A 16,961-nucleotide genomic window follows, 5' to 3' on the forward strand; every position below is an offset into this window, starting at 1 on the left:
AAATCTATGTGTCCTTCTCCAATAGCTTCTAATTCATCTGACACAGTGTCTCCATTTTTTTTTTTTTATACAAAATTCTTCAGATTAAGCCTCTTAATTTCCCTCTCAAAGTGCACCAGATTCATGCATTTCACTTTAAAAACTTAAAAAAAATCTCCCGGGGGGGCATACCCCCGGACCCCCCTAGGAGGGTCAGGCCTTCGCTGGATACTATTTTCACCAAGCTGGACATTGGACGCAATGGCAGAAAACACTGGGTGTATCATTGGCATATAAACAAGAGAGAATATGTGTCTGTTTAATGTGCAAGGAAAGTGTTGCCGTGAAGAAGGATTGCAATTTACGAAGACACTATGAATTTAAACATCAGAGCAGCTATGTCCTGATAAATGTGTTATTTTTGCAAAGTGGCCCGGCCCTTCGAAGATTTTTCTGTATGTGGCCCTCAGTGAAAAAAGTTTGGACACCCCTGCTTTAGAACCCTAGTGACGTCATAGTGGGTTTACATTAGAGCCTCAATGATGTCATAGTCCGTTACAGCAGAACTGTAGTGATGTCATAGTTTGTTACTTTAGAACTCTAGTGACGTCATAGTGGGTCACAGTAGAACTAGTGATGTCATAGTTGGTAAAAGTAGAACCCTAGTGACGTCATAGTGGGTTTACATTAGAGCCTCAATGACATCATAGTCCGTTACATCAGAACTATTGTGATGTCATAGTTGATCACAGTAGAACCCAGATGACGTCATAGTGGGTTGTATTAGAACCCCAGTCACGTCAAAGTCTGTTACAGTAGAACTATAGTGATGTCATAGTTGGTCACAGCAGAACTGTAGCTCCATTTTAGTCATACGTGATCCCTATAGGCTAAGATTGTGTTTAAGGATGAGGATGTTGTGAAAAAAAATAGTATTTTTCTTTATTGAAGTGAGGTGTTATCATTGAAAATGTTTAAGGAAATTGGACAAACACTGATCAGCCTTTAAGTCTGCAGGTGTTATATTTTTTGACCGCCTCTAGATGGCGACAGAGCTTTCTCCCTGATGACATCACATTTTAAAACCCCAAATCTCCATGAATGAAAGTATCTCTCGCCGGGTGCGGTGGCGCGCGCCTGTAATCCAAGTTACTGGGAGGCTGAGGCTGGCGGATCGTTTGAGCTCAGGAGTTCTGAGCTGCAGTGGACTATGCCGATCGGGTGTCCGCACTAAGTTCGGTATCGATATGGTGTTCCTGGGGGAGCCCGGGACCACCAGGTCGTTTAAGGAGGGGTGCACCGGCCCAGGTTGGAAACGGAGCAGGTCAAAGCCCCCGTGCCGCTCAGTAGTGGGATCGCGCCTGTGAATAGACGCTGTAGTGCAGCCTGAGTAATACAGCGGGACCCAGTCTTTTCACACTCTTTCTACTGTTTAACAAACAGCTGGGACTACAACAATGTATAAGATAGGTTACAACAGCTTCAGCCCTGCTGCTTTATTTTATTGTGTCCATGAAAAACTTGAGAAAGCAGTTGTTTTTCTTTGTCCTACAGCGCCTCCACCTGGAGGAGAGGAGCAATGACCATCAACCACACTAGTCTAAATCAGAACTTCAAACATTTCAAGCTGTCTCACTGTGATTCTTCTGTCATGTTGTGAGATCATTAAGGCAACAAACCGTTCAGTGGACAGTTCACACACTTACCTGGTGAAAAAGAACTGCAGAACAACCACACCAAATGTAACATAACACACTTGATTGGTCTTTTTAACAGAAGACATTGATATAATGAAATGAATGAAGTCTTACTACCACTGTCATGGCTTACTGAGACACTAGAATACAACATAGTCATCCTCATTAAAGTTACCAGTTACACCTGAGCTTCTCCTTCTGTGACAAGTCAAAATGTCTGCTGTGAAAGAGACAATTGGCTCTTATAATGTGTGGGTCATGAGTCTCTCTTTTTTCAATTTTGACCTCATAGTGGGTTACAGTAACTAGTGATGTCATAGTTGGTCAAAGCAGAACTGTAATGATGTCATAGTTTGTTACTTTAGAACGTCATAGTGGGTTTACATTAGAGCCTCAATGATGTCATAGTACGTTAGAGCAGAACTGTAGTGATGTCATAGTTTGTTACTTTAGAACGTCATAGTGGGTTTACATTAGAGCCTCAATGACGTCATAGTACGTTACAGCAGAACTGTAGTGATGTCATAGTTTGTTACTTTAGAACCCTAGTGACGTCATAGTGGGTTACAGTAGAACTAGTGATGTCATAGTTGGTAAAAGTAGAACCCTAGTGACGTCATAGTGGGTTTACATTAGAGCCTCAATGACGTCATGGTCCGTTACATCAGAACTATTGTGATGTCATAGTTGGTCACAATAGAACCCATATGACGTCATAGTGGGTTATATTAGAACCCCAGTCACGTCAAAGTCTGTTACAGTAGAACTATAGTGATGTCATAGTTGGTCACAGCAGAACTGTAGCTCCATTTTAGTCATACGTGATTCCTATAGGCTAAGATTGTGTTTAAGGATGAGGATGTTGTGAAAAAAAATAGTATTTTTCTTTATTGAAGTGAGGTGTTATCATTGAAAATGTTTAAGGAAATTGGACAAACACTGATCAGCCTTTAAGTCTGCAGGTGTTATATTTATTGACCGCCTCTAGATGGCGACAGAGCTTTCTCCCTGATGACATCACATTTTAAAACCCCAAATCTCCATGAATGAATATATCTCTCGCCGGGTGCGGTGGCGCGCGCCTGTAATCCAAGTTACTGGGAGGCTGAGGCTGGCGGATCGTTTGAGCTCAGGAGTTCTGAGCTGCAGTGGACTATGCCGATCGGGTGTCCGCACTAAGTTCGGTATCGATATGGTGTTCCTGGGGGAGCCCGGGACCACCAGGTCGTTTAAGGAGGGGTGCACCGGCCCAGGTCGGAAACGGAGCAGGTCAAAGCCCCCGTGCCGCTCAGTAGTGGGATCGCGCCTGTGAATAGACGCTGTAGTGCAGCCTGAGTAATACAGCGGGACCCAGTCTTTTCACACTCTTTCTACTGTTTAACAAACAGCTGGGACTACAACAATGTATAAGATAGGTTACAACAGCTTCAGCCCTGCTGCTTTATTTTATTGTGTCCATGAAAAACTTGAGAAAGCAGTTGTTTTTCTTTGTCCTACAGCGCCTCCACCTGGAGGAGAGGAGCAATGACCATCAACCACACTAGTCAAAATCAGAACTTCAAACATTTCAAGCTGTCTCACTGTGATTCTTCTGTCATGTTGTGAGATCATTAAGGCAACAAACCGTTCAGTGGACAGTTCAGACACTTACCTGGTGAAAAAGAACTGCAGAACAACCACACCAAATGTAACATAACACACTTGATTGGTCTTTTTAACAGAAGACATTGATATAATGAAATGAATGAAGTCTAACTACCACTGTCATGGCTTACTGAGACACTAGAATACAACACAGTCATCCTCATTAAAGTTACCAGTTACACCTGAGCTTCTCCTTCTGTGACAAGTCAAAATGTCTGCTGTGAAAGAGACAATTGGCTCTTATAATGTGTGGGTCATGAGTCTCTCTTTTTTAAATTTTGACCTCATAGTGGGTTACAGTAACTAGTGATGTCATAGTTGGTCAAAGTAGAACTGTAGTGATGTCATAGTTTGTTACTTTAGAACGTCATAGTGGGTTTACATTAGAGCCTCAATGACGTCATAGTCCGTTACAGCAGAACTGTAGTGATGTCATAGTATGTTACTTTAGAACCCTAGTGACGTCATAGTGGGTTTACATTAGAGCCTCAATGATGTCATAGTACGTTACAGCAGAACTGTAGTGATGTCATAGTTTGTTACTTTAGAACCCTAGTGACGTCATAGTGGGTTACAGTAGAACTAGTGATGTCATAGTTGGTAAAAGTAGAACCCTAGTGACGTCATAGTGGGTTTACATTAGAGCCTCAATGACGTCATAGTCCGTTACATCAGAACTATTGTGATATCATAGTTGGTCACAGTAGAACCCAGATGACGTCATAGTGGGTTATATTAGAACCCCAGTCACGTCAAAGTCTGTTACAGTAGAACTATAGTGATGTCATAGTTGGTCACAGCAGAACTGTAGCTCCATTTTAGTCATACGTGATCCCTATAGGCTAAGATTGTGTTTTAGGATGAGGATGTTGTGAAAAAAAATATGATTTGTCTTTATTGAAGTCAGGTGTTATCATTGAAAATGTTTAAGGAAATTGGACAAACACTGATCAGCCTTTAAGTCTGCAGGTGTTATATTTATTGACCGCCTCTAGATGGCGACAGAGCTTTCTCCCTGATGACATCACATTTTAAAACCCCAAATCTCCATGAATGAAAGTATCTCTCGCCGGGTGTGGTGGCGCGCGCCTGTAATCCAAGTTACTGGGAGGCTGAGGCTGGCGGATCGTTTGAGCTCAGGAGTTCTGAGCTGCAGTGGACTATGCCGATCGGGTGTCCGCACTAAGTTCGGTATCGATATGGTGTTCCTGGGGGAGCCCGGGACCACCAGGTCGTTTAAGGAGGGGTGCACCGGCCCAGGTCGGAAACGGAGCAGGTCAAAGCCCCCGTGCTGCTCAGTAGTGGGATCGCGCCTGTGAATAGACGCTGTAGTGCAGCCTGAGTAATACAGCGGGACCCAGTCTTTTTAACAGAAGACATTGATATAATGAAATGTGAAGTCTCACTTCCACTCTGTACAGTAGTAACTGACAGCCAGCAGATAGCTCAGCCTATACGAGCAAAATAAGGGACATTCAAGTACTGACGTGTATGTCGGCTCACCCACATGTGTATAAGGTTTAAATAGACTGATACTGCCTGCCTGTAATAAAGCCAAAGAGTTTAGTAAGAAAATAAAGTAATTATTTTGATTAGCAGCTAATCTGCAGATGATTATCTTCTATAACACATCAGTAAAACCGTGAAAAATCCCAACATGGATATCATCAGATCATTTAGGCCTACTTTGTCTGACTGCCAGCCCAAAACCTAAATAGGCCTATATTTAATGTAGGCGTGGACTTTAAGACAGAAAAGCTACCATTTTTCATATTTGACTACCTGGAATATAATGTTTGGCATCCTTCTTCTTTCTATTGACTAATTGATCAATCATCCAATACCATTTTTATTTAGAAATTCATATTAAGATGTCTGCCTCTGTTTATATTTTATCATTTCATGAGAGTCACAAACCCCACTTTTTCTTTTAATGAATACAAAAGTAGTTTTAAAAACTATTTTAGGATAGGTCTAGGCCTATTTCTTTTAGCATTTTTTCAAATTCAGTTTTGCCCCATGTAATGTAGCCTAGGCCTGATTTTATTCGGCAATCAATCAAAATAACTAATTGTTGTTCGCCGACTATTTTTTTAAAGTAATACATAGGCTAGATTAATAGATCAATAAATAAATACTTGTAGCTTCCCTACGTTAGTTGCCTGTTTGTTCACCACTTCCGAGAGTGCGTTTGAATATCCGAGGGGGCCCTGAAGGCAGCATGGGTCCCGGTGCTCTTCTATAGTGATGCTCGGCCGAGGTTTCTCTTCAGTCTGAGCCGCCGCCTCTGCGCAGGCTGCAGCGCATAGCTTCCACCACCTCAAGGACCACTGTCTGCTTTTTAACACCTCCGCGAGTCTCCGTCCCATCCTGATTTACATTTAGCTTCATGGGAGACGTCTCAGTTTCAAAAATGAGCAGTTTGAAGGCGTGTAAAGAACCCTTTGGTAAGTTACATTTTCAAGTTGTCTTTTACAGAATGTGTCGGTAGCCGAGCAGGTCCTTTACTCATACGGTGTGTTACCGTTTGAAGTGCTTTAGTCAAAGCAGCTCCTCATTTGTTTCACATTATTTTAGTGATATATTCAGACTATAACGTTGAGACCCTCCAAATGTATTGCCTATTGTTTAGTTTTTTAATAACCAAAATAAATGTTTTACTTTTTAAAATAACCTATTTAATGTGATGGGAATTCGAATTATTTTAGTGGTGTAAACTCATTTCAGCACCGTTGGTGTGGGGGAGACAGTGTTTCCTGGATAGCCGTCTGCAACCACAGCCTTAAAAGTTTCCAGAATTTAAAAATACCCTCACTCAATTAGCCAAATGGAAAACCCGTTACCTTTCGTGATAGGCTTTTTGTTGCCCAGCCAAACGTTTTCTTTCATCCATCCTGTGAGACTGATTATAAATTAAAACACACACACACACACACACACACACACACACACACACACACAGACACACACACACACACACACACACACACACACACACACACACACTGTGACACATAATAATGGTTATTGCATTCCTGCATGATCTAATAATATATAGAGTGAATTTGTGATGCGTTTCCATTTCCAATAATTCTATAGTGTGGTGTTTTTGACCCTTCCTACCAATAACAAGTCATACCTGTGTAAACCAAAGTCTCCAAAAGATAACAAACAGAGTGAGGCAACTTATGTGGGTTTGCAGCTATCACAGTTGGACTAGCGAACCATCTGTAGATTTGACAACAAATATTGTGATCAGTTTCTATGAACCTTCAACTAATAAACATTAAGTAAACATGAGATATTTTAGCACATCCTAGCAGGCAACTTGGCTGGACTGTTGGTAAAAAGAAAAGAAAGAAAAAAAGGACATTGAGTATCCAGCCTTCTTTACGTCTTACCTGACCTTTCCAGCACAGTGGCTAGAAACTGTTGATCTTTGCACACAGCTGCCTGCAGGTCTATGTAGGCTTTGATTCATTGGTCTCTGTCTGGGACTATTTATTTAGTGAAAAAGTATTGTCAAGGAAAAGTGTTCCCACCTTGTTCTACAGTAACAGGAAGGGGAAGGCTGCGAAACAGGAAGAAAAATGTAAACAATACACGAACACGTTCTTTGACTAACAACAGTTCATCAATCCATCGAGGACTTTTGTGCCACATCTTTACTAAATGACTATAGCAGGGGTCGCCAGATATGCTGCGTTACACAGGTGTTGCTTTGGTGTTTGTATAGATGTGATGGTACCAAACCTGGCAACCTCCTCACTATGACAGCATGTCACTGGAAAGCTTTGTTGGTCAAGAAATGGATTTAGCATGTAACTCAACCTTAAACCACCAACATAAAAGGTGATTCTGGAGAATGCTTGTTGTCAAAATCACTTTTAGTCAAAGTCAGTGAATATTTCCAAGATCCGCACCTGTGCGTACTTTGTGTGCAGTTTACTGAAAAACATTCTGTTATTAATACACAGCCTGGACATTGTAAAGTGGTATGTTGCTTTAGCTACGGTGGCCCCTTTGTTTACATACCCAGAGCCTAGGCTGTGTGTTAACACCAGATTTTTTTTTCAGCTCACACAGAGTACCCACAGGTAGTCGATCATGAGGAGACATTCACTGATTTTGACAAAAAGGGATTTTGACAACCACCAGCATTCTCCAGAACGGCTGACTCCACCTTTATCTATACAACTGAGACAGAGACAGGCTGGCTGTTATACACTGTTCCTAGTCCATATATTAAGCTAAGCTAACTATGGTTTGACTCCAGATCTGCACTTAACGCACACATCTAAGTAATAGTATTAGTAGTTATTTCTCAAAGATAAAAGCACCTTTTTCAGTTACCCCATACTGTGAGATACTACAGTACAGTTTTGTTGATGATGACGTTTTTACTTAATGTTTTATGTGACTCCCATCAGGGAGAGGCATCACATTTTCGATTGGGTGATATGTCTTTAAAGAGTTAGTCTAAGCGCTACTATAGTAATCCTGTGCAGCTCAGGCACACGCACACACACACACACACACACACACACACACACACACACACACACACACACACACACACACACACACACACACGCACAGTGAAAGAGAAACCCTTATCAGCCACTATCAGCTATGTTGCATATGGAGCAGATAGTTTGTTTGACGTGTGTGTATAGAGCTGCTTAGTTTAGACTTCAGTGTGGGTCAGGTATTGGCACGGAGACATTCAGCTCCACTCATGTGTGGAAAAGAAAACTGCTGATAGACGGCCCACTGTAGCCTACACTGCTGCTTAGGAACTGGGCTTTATCCTTTCATGGGAAACATGGGTGGTCAAAGTGGAGAGAGAAGCTGAGAAAAGCTGGGTTCATCTGCATGGAATTATGGCCCTAAGCAATGCATTATGATGTGGTTTATATTTCATCTCTTCAACTATATTCAGAGCATGCAGGTACATGCCCCCTGCATTCCCAGAGAGGGAGAAACAATGCTCAACTCATCTGGGTTTCAGCTTACACTTGATAATTGGGTGAAGTCCTAATACTTAATGAACTATGTTAAAGGGGGAATACCACCCAGGGGAGCAATGCTACATTATGTACTAGTTTGTTTTTAACATGAATCAGAAATGTGATTATATCTTTTTAACTATTTTTTTTGGTGTGTTCAAGGACTTTGGGAGATTAGTGAGCCCTGCTTCTCTGCTGTATGTCATTTTCACTGCCAAAGTTCTAGCATGAGATGTATTGCGCTGAGATTGCACAGTGAATTGTAGGTAAGGTTTTTCAGAGCAAAGAGATCAGTCTATTGATCAATTAGTCAGGGAATGAGGTGGAAACGGTTTGGTTGTTTTCCCAGCAAAATGGGTTTGGGGTTTATGTCATAACTAAATAGTTTTTATAGTTTCTAAAATTCGGGGATTTGCTGCTTTTGCTTTGTGGTTTTAAACAGAAACTATTTGTGTTTGTTTGGCCTGTTATTCATTGGTTTATGTGTATCATTGTAACGACATTTGAAGTCAGAGATTGCATTTTTAAGGTGAGGCTTTAAGGCTTAGTCCAGGCCAGTGTCTCTACGCATTCATTTTTCACACATCCAATTACAGATAATAATAATAATACATTTGATTTATATAGCGCTTTTCTTGCACTCAAAGCGCTTTACATAGGAGACACAACAAACAAAAAGAACATGTAAAGTTGATGGGGCTTGGGTTGGTGGGTGATCTAGGGGTAGGGGGTAGATGGGTCTTGAGGTGGGACTGGAAGATGGCCAGACAGATGATGCCCACCTTGTGCAAGCGTCTATAAACTGCAAAGGAGTGGACCCCAGGTAGAGACTGAGGTATTCTGTAGAGAGAGCTGGTATGTTTGTAAGCTTTGAAGTGAAACAATGAAGAAAAAGATTCCATCCCATAGGTAGGACTGAAACAACCAATGAGAATTTGGTGAGACATACAAAAGATATTTTTCTATTACAACTTTCACCAGAGCAGTGTTGGTACTGTGTAGTGTTCTGAAAGGGCACAATCTGTCGTTGATCTCTGGCGCTAACCCACAAGGCGAGTGTTATGTTGTGGTTAGAAATTTCTGTAGAAACTAAAACTGCACTGTGTTTGCGCTGAATAAAAATCCAATGTTAATACTCACAGCCTCCTAGTTTGTTTACATAAACTGGTATGTAAACAAAGGTTAAAAGGTTATGTAATCAAAGGGGACCCACCGTAGCTAGCCGTTTACAGAGCCTAGGCTGTTTATTGAAGTGGAAGTAAGCAATATATTTATGTTAATATACATGTTACAGTGATCACTCATACAGTGTGTGCACTTCATAACACAGGTCTCTCAGTCACTCTGCTATGCACGTAAACGGCGGATAAACTTTTCTGGTATCCCACAACCGTTTATCCAATCAGTGAGCGGAATGCTTACCCGGTTACAATGGCAGAGCAGGTAAAAATCCTACCCAATGTTAGTTTTAATGGTTTTAATCTTGTTTTATTCTATTTACGGATCTGAGATGACGCTAGATAGCTCGCTGCTTAAAGACCGCTGTGCTTTTAATGTGGTGATGTAGGGACAAGGGAGGGGACTGCTAACTGCAGTCACTGACAGGAACATTGTTTAAATGAATATTCTTGCAGGATGAAACAAATACAGATGAGCAAACACGTGTGCGGTGTGTTCTGCTTGAGTTTTACCCATCGATTAGCTACTCACTATCAAACCCCATCATAACTAGTTGCCGCCAGAAATAGATAGACTGAATGAAACATGCAACTTGTCCTGTGCAACATTTCCTAGTAGTGTTGTGTGGGCTGGTTAACAGAAGCTGTGGTGGTGATGGGGGATCCACTCACTGTACCTTTAATTTCCGCTGGATGACGCCGGTTGTCTGTCACCTCCTGTCGCGTTTGCTGTTTAAAAAAAAAAGAAGTGAAAAGTTTAAATTCCACAATGACAAATTCACCATCAGCGCCAGACACCACAGTTGAAGTACACATAATAAATCTTGTAGAGTGGCAGCCAGGAAATGCAGCACCATACACAAAACCACTTTGACACATAGGACCTATGTAGTATATAGTGGATTATCACTTCTTTCATTTGATATTACTCATCATGATAATGACCTAAAGGTAACATATTATATGCACATTTTTTGGTTCAAATGTTTATTTTGGGGGTCAACTAGAACTCGGTGTCATGCTTTATTGTTCATAACCCTTTTATTCTCAGACTGCCATGGCTGAATCTCCTCTTTTCACCCTCGGTCTAAAAACCTTCATTTTTAGTAGCTACATGTTTCTTTCAGTCGTCCAATGACTGGGCCAATCAGGAGCTTTTGTTTGGTCCCGTAGTGGAAGGCAGCCCCTGAATGGTTCATGTAGTCATCATTCAGGTTATTTTTATGGGGACTCCTTCCCACAGAGATTGGAGAAAGTCCAGGCTGTGGGAGATTCGTAAACATCATATTAATAAGTAGGATACAAATGATTAGTGTGCGTCTTGTAATGGGATTTGGAAAAAAATGTAAAAGTTTAAAAGTTTTTACCACTATCAGGGCTAGGTTTCATTCCGTATCTAAGGCCGATTGCACACTAGTGCCCTATTCAGTCCACTGCTCTCCCTTAGGTGAACAACACCTTGATAACTGCCTGTAGGAAGCCACCTGCTTACACACGAATTATCCTAATTAATCGATCCTAAATTTAGTTTCCGATGCGAGTGAGTTCCATTGTCATAGAGTGTAACCCAAGAAGGGCCCAAGCAGGGGTTGTACTGTATGTGGAGCCCTTTAAGGTACAATGGCTCCACAATGACCGTGACGTAGACGGATGAATTCCCTCATAGCCCCGTCCCAAGGATTTTCTGGAGCTGAAATGCTGCCTTTGTCCCTTTCTGCCTCTCACAACTCATCCGTGAATGTGCTGGTGAAAATATGCCTTTATCGTTGCTTTTGCATTTCCATTTTCCATGTTGCTGCTGAACAATATTTCCATTGTTTCTATTACGAGCTGCTTTGATTGAAGACGTGTGGGGTAAACACACCAAAAACCCACACTTATGTTTTATCTTTGGCAAGACAAACGGAGCGATGATGACTCTTTAGAATGCTTGTTGACTAACTCCCCTTTCGTCAAAATCAGTGAATATCTCCTCATGATCCGCTACCTGTCTGTACTGTGTGTGTGCTGTGCACTGAAACAAAATCTGGTGTTAATACACAGCCTATGCTCTGTTAACGGGCATGTAAACAAAGGGTATGTTAATAAAGGGGGCCCAACGTAGATAGCATTATACCAGTTTACAGAGACTAGGCCGTGTATTAACACTGGATTTATTTTCAGCGCACACACAGACACAGTACTGGATATTCACTCATTTTGACAAGCTGCCCAGCTTGGTTCCTTTGTTTCAAAAAATCTGGGTAGGTCATCTGTGGGCGTTTGTACTTGTAACCTCTGATTACTGCGCAGTGCGCACCTGCACTTTGACTCTGCTTTGTTTTATTATGTTTCATATTATTTATTGGCTTTGTACTTAATGTCCTGTAACGGTATGTTGTATTGTTGTTGTCTAACAGGTCTCTTCTTGAGAGTGACACCCTGTGAAATAAAATAAGTTTTTGAAAAAAAGCATTCTCCATAATTGCTGACAACACCTTTAAATGGAAATAGAGTCTTGACATGAAGTAGTATCATAAAAAAGGTATTCCCAAATTCCAGTTGACTTAACTTAAATCATCATAATGTGTCATCATCATTACTCAGTTTTACTGTCCAAACTACATCATACTACCATCATACTACCATCATACTACCATCATACTACCATCATACTACCATCATACTACCATCATACTACCATCATACTACCATCATACTACCAAAATAGACTGTCTGGAGGATGTGTGTGACCTGTGAGTCTGTGACATGTAGGAGGTGTTTGGAGTGAGTGAGTGGTGGTGACAGAACATTGTCATACTATTGAAGCCTCTTCCCTTTTTTTTTTTTTATTGTTTTTTTCTTTTACTACAGACAGAATCTGCTCTGAGCCCGTGGAGGACACAGACACCACCAGCTTTGTGGCTGAATTTGTGAGCGCCTTTTTCTTTATTCCTATAACTCCAGTCATGTGTTAGTTTAAACAGTCTAAAAGCAATGGTCTTGACTCAATTTACTTACAGTAATCTGTAAAGAGATGTAGCATAAAATAAACAGTCTGTCCTGTGATTGCTAGCACCCGCCCGAGGGCTCATTGAAAAACAGGTTGTAGCAGGCTGTTTCCTGCCTTTTGAACACAAGAGGAGAGAGTCATTTTGGTCCACAGTTCCAGACTACAGCTTGAGTGTTGCCTCAGAGTCATGGACAGAACAGAAAGAGATCAGATCAGTGTTTCTCAGGTTTCTCTTGTTAGCGTTAGTCATCTTTTGTTGTGATATTATTTTGTCTGCACACTCAAAAATAGAAGTACCAGTGTTTATCTAAAAGGGTAAAAATGCTTGTCGCAGGAGAGGTAAGGACCCTTTTGAAAGACAATCGTGTAACGGTTCGGTTTAGGTACATTTTGTCTCATGTTTCACATTGTGCAGAGAATAATTATCCTAAATGCAGGACAGAACTGACGATAATAAGAATATAGAGGCTAATCATAATAATAGACAAAATAACACTGATTTATCGTTGAGTTATTTTAATGTTATTAGTTATTAATACTAGAAATTGTGATAGGTATTATTAATGTATGAACATTTTACATTTACATGGTACAAAGGTGTTCTCTCTTTCATGTTGTTCCCTTAAGTCAGTCAAAAGGCACGCTACTGTCATCTTAGTTCAACAAGATTGTACTCCTAAGGGATCATACTTAAAAAGTGTACCTACTTACCTTTACATACAAAAAATTTCTTGTCTCGTACCTCCATTTTTGAGTATGTGCCCTTGTCTCTCCCACAGTCCCTGAAGGCGAATTACCCAGTGCAGGTGACAGATCCACACGGTAATGCTCCACAATAGTCCATTTTAACAAAGCATACACCTCATACTATTTCTATCAGTGTTCATACTTCATACCTGCAGGTGATGACAGAGGGGGCAATGCAGACAAATTAAAGTCCTGGTTAAAAAAAGTATAATAATCTTAATTTCAAGATATTATTTCCCTGTTGAGGTTTTTGTTATTTAAACAAAACTGTTGATTTCCTGATGATGTTTCACATTAAAAGCCTAGAGCGAACAGAAGTGAGTACATGTCCTTTGAGCCACTGTCTGGAAGGCTTTTACTGTGACACATTTGAGCAGGAAGTTTGGAGTTTAATAAAAAATAATGGGGAAATGGAAGCAAGTGAAGAAAAAAAAGAAGATATTTCCTAGAGTACAAGTAGTTTTTAGAGCAGCCAGGTCACATAAAGGACAACAATGAAATACAAGAGCCCAAATACAATTGAAATGAGAAAAAACAACTTAAATTTAAAAAGCTAACTTTGAGAATAGATTTTTTTTAAATAGTTCTGCATGTTCTACGAAATAGAATTTCTGTTTAAATGCCCATCATCCTGAATGTATGTATTGGAATGACGAACTATACACATATAAAACATGGTAAATGAGATATTTCTTGCTTATATAAACCTGAACTAAAATGAAAGCATCTCTCTCTCTCTCTGCTGTCTTTATGAGAATACGCTAATATCAGTAAGTTGTCTCCAGCAGATGCGGTGACCCTCCACTTGAGCTCCATGTCCTCTGGATACCTGAGACCATCCTCAGATAGAATAAGACAGGTCAGTATTATCCACTTTCCTGCATGTTTGCATGTGCTACCTGTGTTGGAATCCTACTTCCCTTAGAATCCTCTTAAAAGATGACACTGTAGCAACATAATTAGTTGATTTGGCCTCATCTTGTTGGTCATGAGTGACTTGAAAATGATGCAAAAATCAACCTTTTACAAATAATCACATAAGTACAGGAGTTATCTCTGAAGATCTGACGGTGAAGTGTACTTTCATGCTGATCTGAATAATAATAATAATAATACATTGGATTTATATAGCTTATATTAACTGCTCAAAGAGGCGTTACAATAGCAGCTAGATCAAACAAAACAAATCAAAACAATACAATCAGTTTGAAGGTTAAAAGCAAGAGAGAAAATGTGCGTTTTGAGGGCTGTCTTGAAGGATGGAAGAGTATTTGGCAGATTTGCATCTAGAAAGATTTGAAAAAAAATGTCACTCTTTTTTGACTACTTCCTTATCGAGGCGGTACATAGAGGATGTGGTTCTGCCCCACTAAACTGGAAGGTGCTGCTGTGTACTTAGCACTGACTGCTAATAACAGAAGGAAGACAGACCACAGAAAGAGTGCTAACAACATTTTCCGTCATGCAGATTTCTAAATGTGAGCATTGCTGAAAAAATAAACATACGGGGAAAAGATAGGAGTGTGATAAAAAAAGAAAAGAAAATTCTCCATTCCAACCTGTCCAATCATCCCTGGTTAGATGTACACATCCCTCCAGGGGCAGTGTCTTGATTCCCAGTCTGGCCTTGATCTTCTGTAGTGTGCAGCCTGGCTTCTGTTGAGACATGTTTCACTGCAGAAGCCAGTGAAAACACATCACATCCACAGTTTGAGGCACATAACTGCATAAGAGGAGACATGTACCGTATATCCGTACATTCATTTTCCTTCAGGGATGAAAAAAATCTATCCATCTATCTATCCATTCATCCATCCACATGCATCTGCCTCAACCAAAGTATTGAGAAAGACAAACAATACATTTTATATCCATTATAATGTGACCACAGCCTGCTGCTATAGGTAGTTCAATTAAATCTAATTTGATGATGTTGAAACTATTTTATCATTTTATTGTGAAATGAATGAGGGGGGAGTGGTGACCGTTTTTTATGTCTCCATGTTGCAGGCATATTTCTATATGTGTAAATGAATAACAATCAGCAGTACTGTCCACAAGTGATGTTCCAAAGAGAAATAATAGTTTTTTTCTATGTGTTGTAGCCAGTTGAAGATGTGGAAGAATGTACCTGCCCAACATCCTTTTCACCAGGTATATTAATTCTTATAATGAAATCCTGAAAGATTGCTGAAAATATTCACAGCATCAACAGTATTATTTACGGAACGATATATTAAATTTTGAAAACATCAGGAGTTTATCTGCTCGACATTGAGTTCATATGTGCCTATGCCTATATTAACTCTATCTTCTTTGTCCATCTCTCTTGAGCTCAGACTACCCCAAAGAACTACAGTTGCTCCACAACCCTTGTGAGAAGTGCTTCTGCCCGGCACCTCCTCCCAAGATTAGTGACCTCATGAATGACAAAGATCTGCTGGACTTACTGCGGCTCAAGCTGGACCCAAACCACTGCACCATCAAAAACTGGAAGAACTTTGCGAGTCGGTGGGGGATGAGCTACGATGAACTGACCCTCCTGGAACACCGTACCCAGGGCTCCCTGTCCCACAGCCCCACCCAGGAGTTCCTGCTGCGCTACAACCAGAAGACGGTCACAGAGCTCACCGAACTTTGCCGCATCTACCAGCGCATTGACGTGCTGCGACTGCTGCAGGGCTGGATAGAGAAGGTTTGGCCCTCACGCTGGCAAGAGACTCATTAACCACAGTCACACTCACTGTATATTTATCCCAGCCCTCTTCTTTTTCATCTGTCAGGTTTAGATTTTTTTAGGGATTTGACCACATTTTTTAACAATAGAAAGTGGTCAGATGAAAAAAGTGAAACTGTCTAACTGTAAATGTTCATGTTGTGAATGTCTCCATCACTGGGTGCTTCAGGTAGCAGGTGATCTTATAGACGGTATAGCACTTCCTACTGAAGAACAGTATAAAAGCAAGATGTTATGTTATGATGAAATGAATAAGTAAAAGAGTAAAAGTATGTCCCAATTGTAGCATACTGCATCCTAACTAGATTCTTTTTATCGTCAGATGTAGAATAGAAAAAAGAAAGAGTATGCGATTCGGAACGCAGGGTTAGTCTTGTTAATGTGCATCTGACTGCTTATGTCTGGATAAGTGAACCACAAAGGGAATGGCAGAGTATACATTTTTTATTAGATACTTAGTATTATTTCGGTAAATAATAACACTCATTCTTATACAACATTAAGATGGATGTTCCTACTTTACGGTTCGATTGTAGTGGAGCTACAAATCAAGAAATCGATCAACAAATAATTGTCATGATATACTTAATTTTGTCTAAATATGTTACAAGAAATTGCATTGTTACATTTGCCAACACAAACATTTAAATCTAAATGTTTTCTCATATTGTTATGTCATTACATTTTTTACTTTTGAAGAAACTGGATTTTATATTTTATTGTATGTTTTCTCAGTATGAAATAAAAGAAAATTCAATCTCTGTCAAGATTATTTCACTTTAAAGATAAAAATAGGGGCACAATCTACCCAAAAGCACCTAAAACATGCAGTTAAATCCATTCATTTGTATTTACACTCTTATATTTTGATCTTTGTCATCGTAATCTGTATAACCACTTGATAATAAATCTGTTTCAAAAATAAATAATAATAAGCTTAGTAAAGCTTCTTTGTCAATTTCATACATCCATATACTT

At 40.2% G+C, this 16,961-nt stretch overlaps 1 protein-coding gene across 2 annotated transcripts; it reads left to right on the top strand.

Annotated features, from left to right (window-relative positions):
* The first annotated feature begins 5,609 nt into the window (after positions 1–5,609).
* edaradd (EDAR-associated death domain) lies at positions 5,610–16,872 on the top strand. Of its 2 annotated transcripts, none has more exons than XM_080036459.1 (6): positions 5,610–5,767; positions 12,361–12,419; positions 13,279–13,321; positions 14,032–14,105; positions 15,352–15,400; positions 15,586–16,872. In XM_080036459.1, the coding sequence occupies exons 1-6, from the start codon at positions 5,710–5,712 to the stop codon at positions 15,972–15,974; spliced, it is 672 nt and encodes a 223-aa protein (XP_079892585.1). In that variant the 5' UTR covers positions 5,610–5,709; the 3' UTR covers positions 15,975–16,872. The 2 variants fall into 2 exon arrangements, with proteins under 2 accessions (XP_079892585.1, XP_079892586.1); XM_080036460.1 differs by having other exon boundaries at positions 14,035–14,105.
* The last annotated feature ends 89 nt before the right edge of the window (positions 16,873–16,961 follow it).

This window comes from Ammodytes marinus, assembly GCF_949987685.1.
Source record: "Ammodytes marinus genome assembly, chromosome: 11".
Taxonomy (NCBI): Eukaryota; Metazoa; Chordata; class Actinopteri; order Uranoscopiformes; family Ammodytidae; genus Ammodytes; species Ammodytes marinus.

Excerpts from the sequence above, each read along its gene's own strand:
- edaradd (XM_080036459.1), top strand. The coding sequence starts at position 5,710 with ATGGGAGACGTCTCAGTTTCAAAAATGAGCAGTTTGAAGGCGTGTAAA. Across the intron at positions 14,106-15,351 it reads CCTCAGATAGAATAAGACAG|CCAGTTGAAGATGTGGAAGA; the intron begins GTCAGTATTATC and ends TATGTGTTGTAG. Across the intron at positions 15,401-15,585 it reads CCCAACATCCTTTTCACCAG|ACTACCCCAAAGAACTACAG; the intron begins GTATATTAATTC and ends TCTTGAGCTCAG.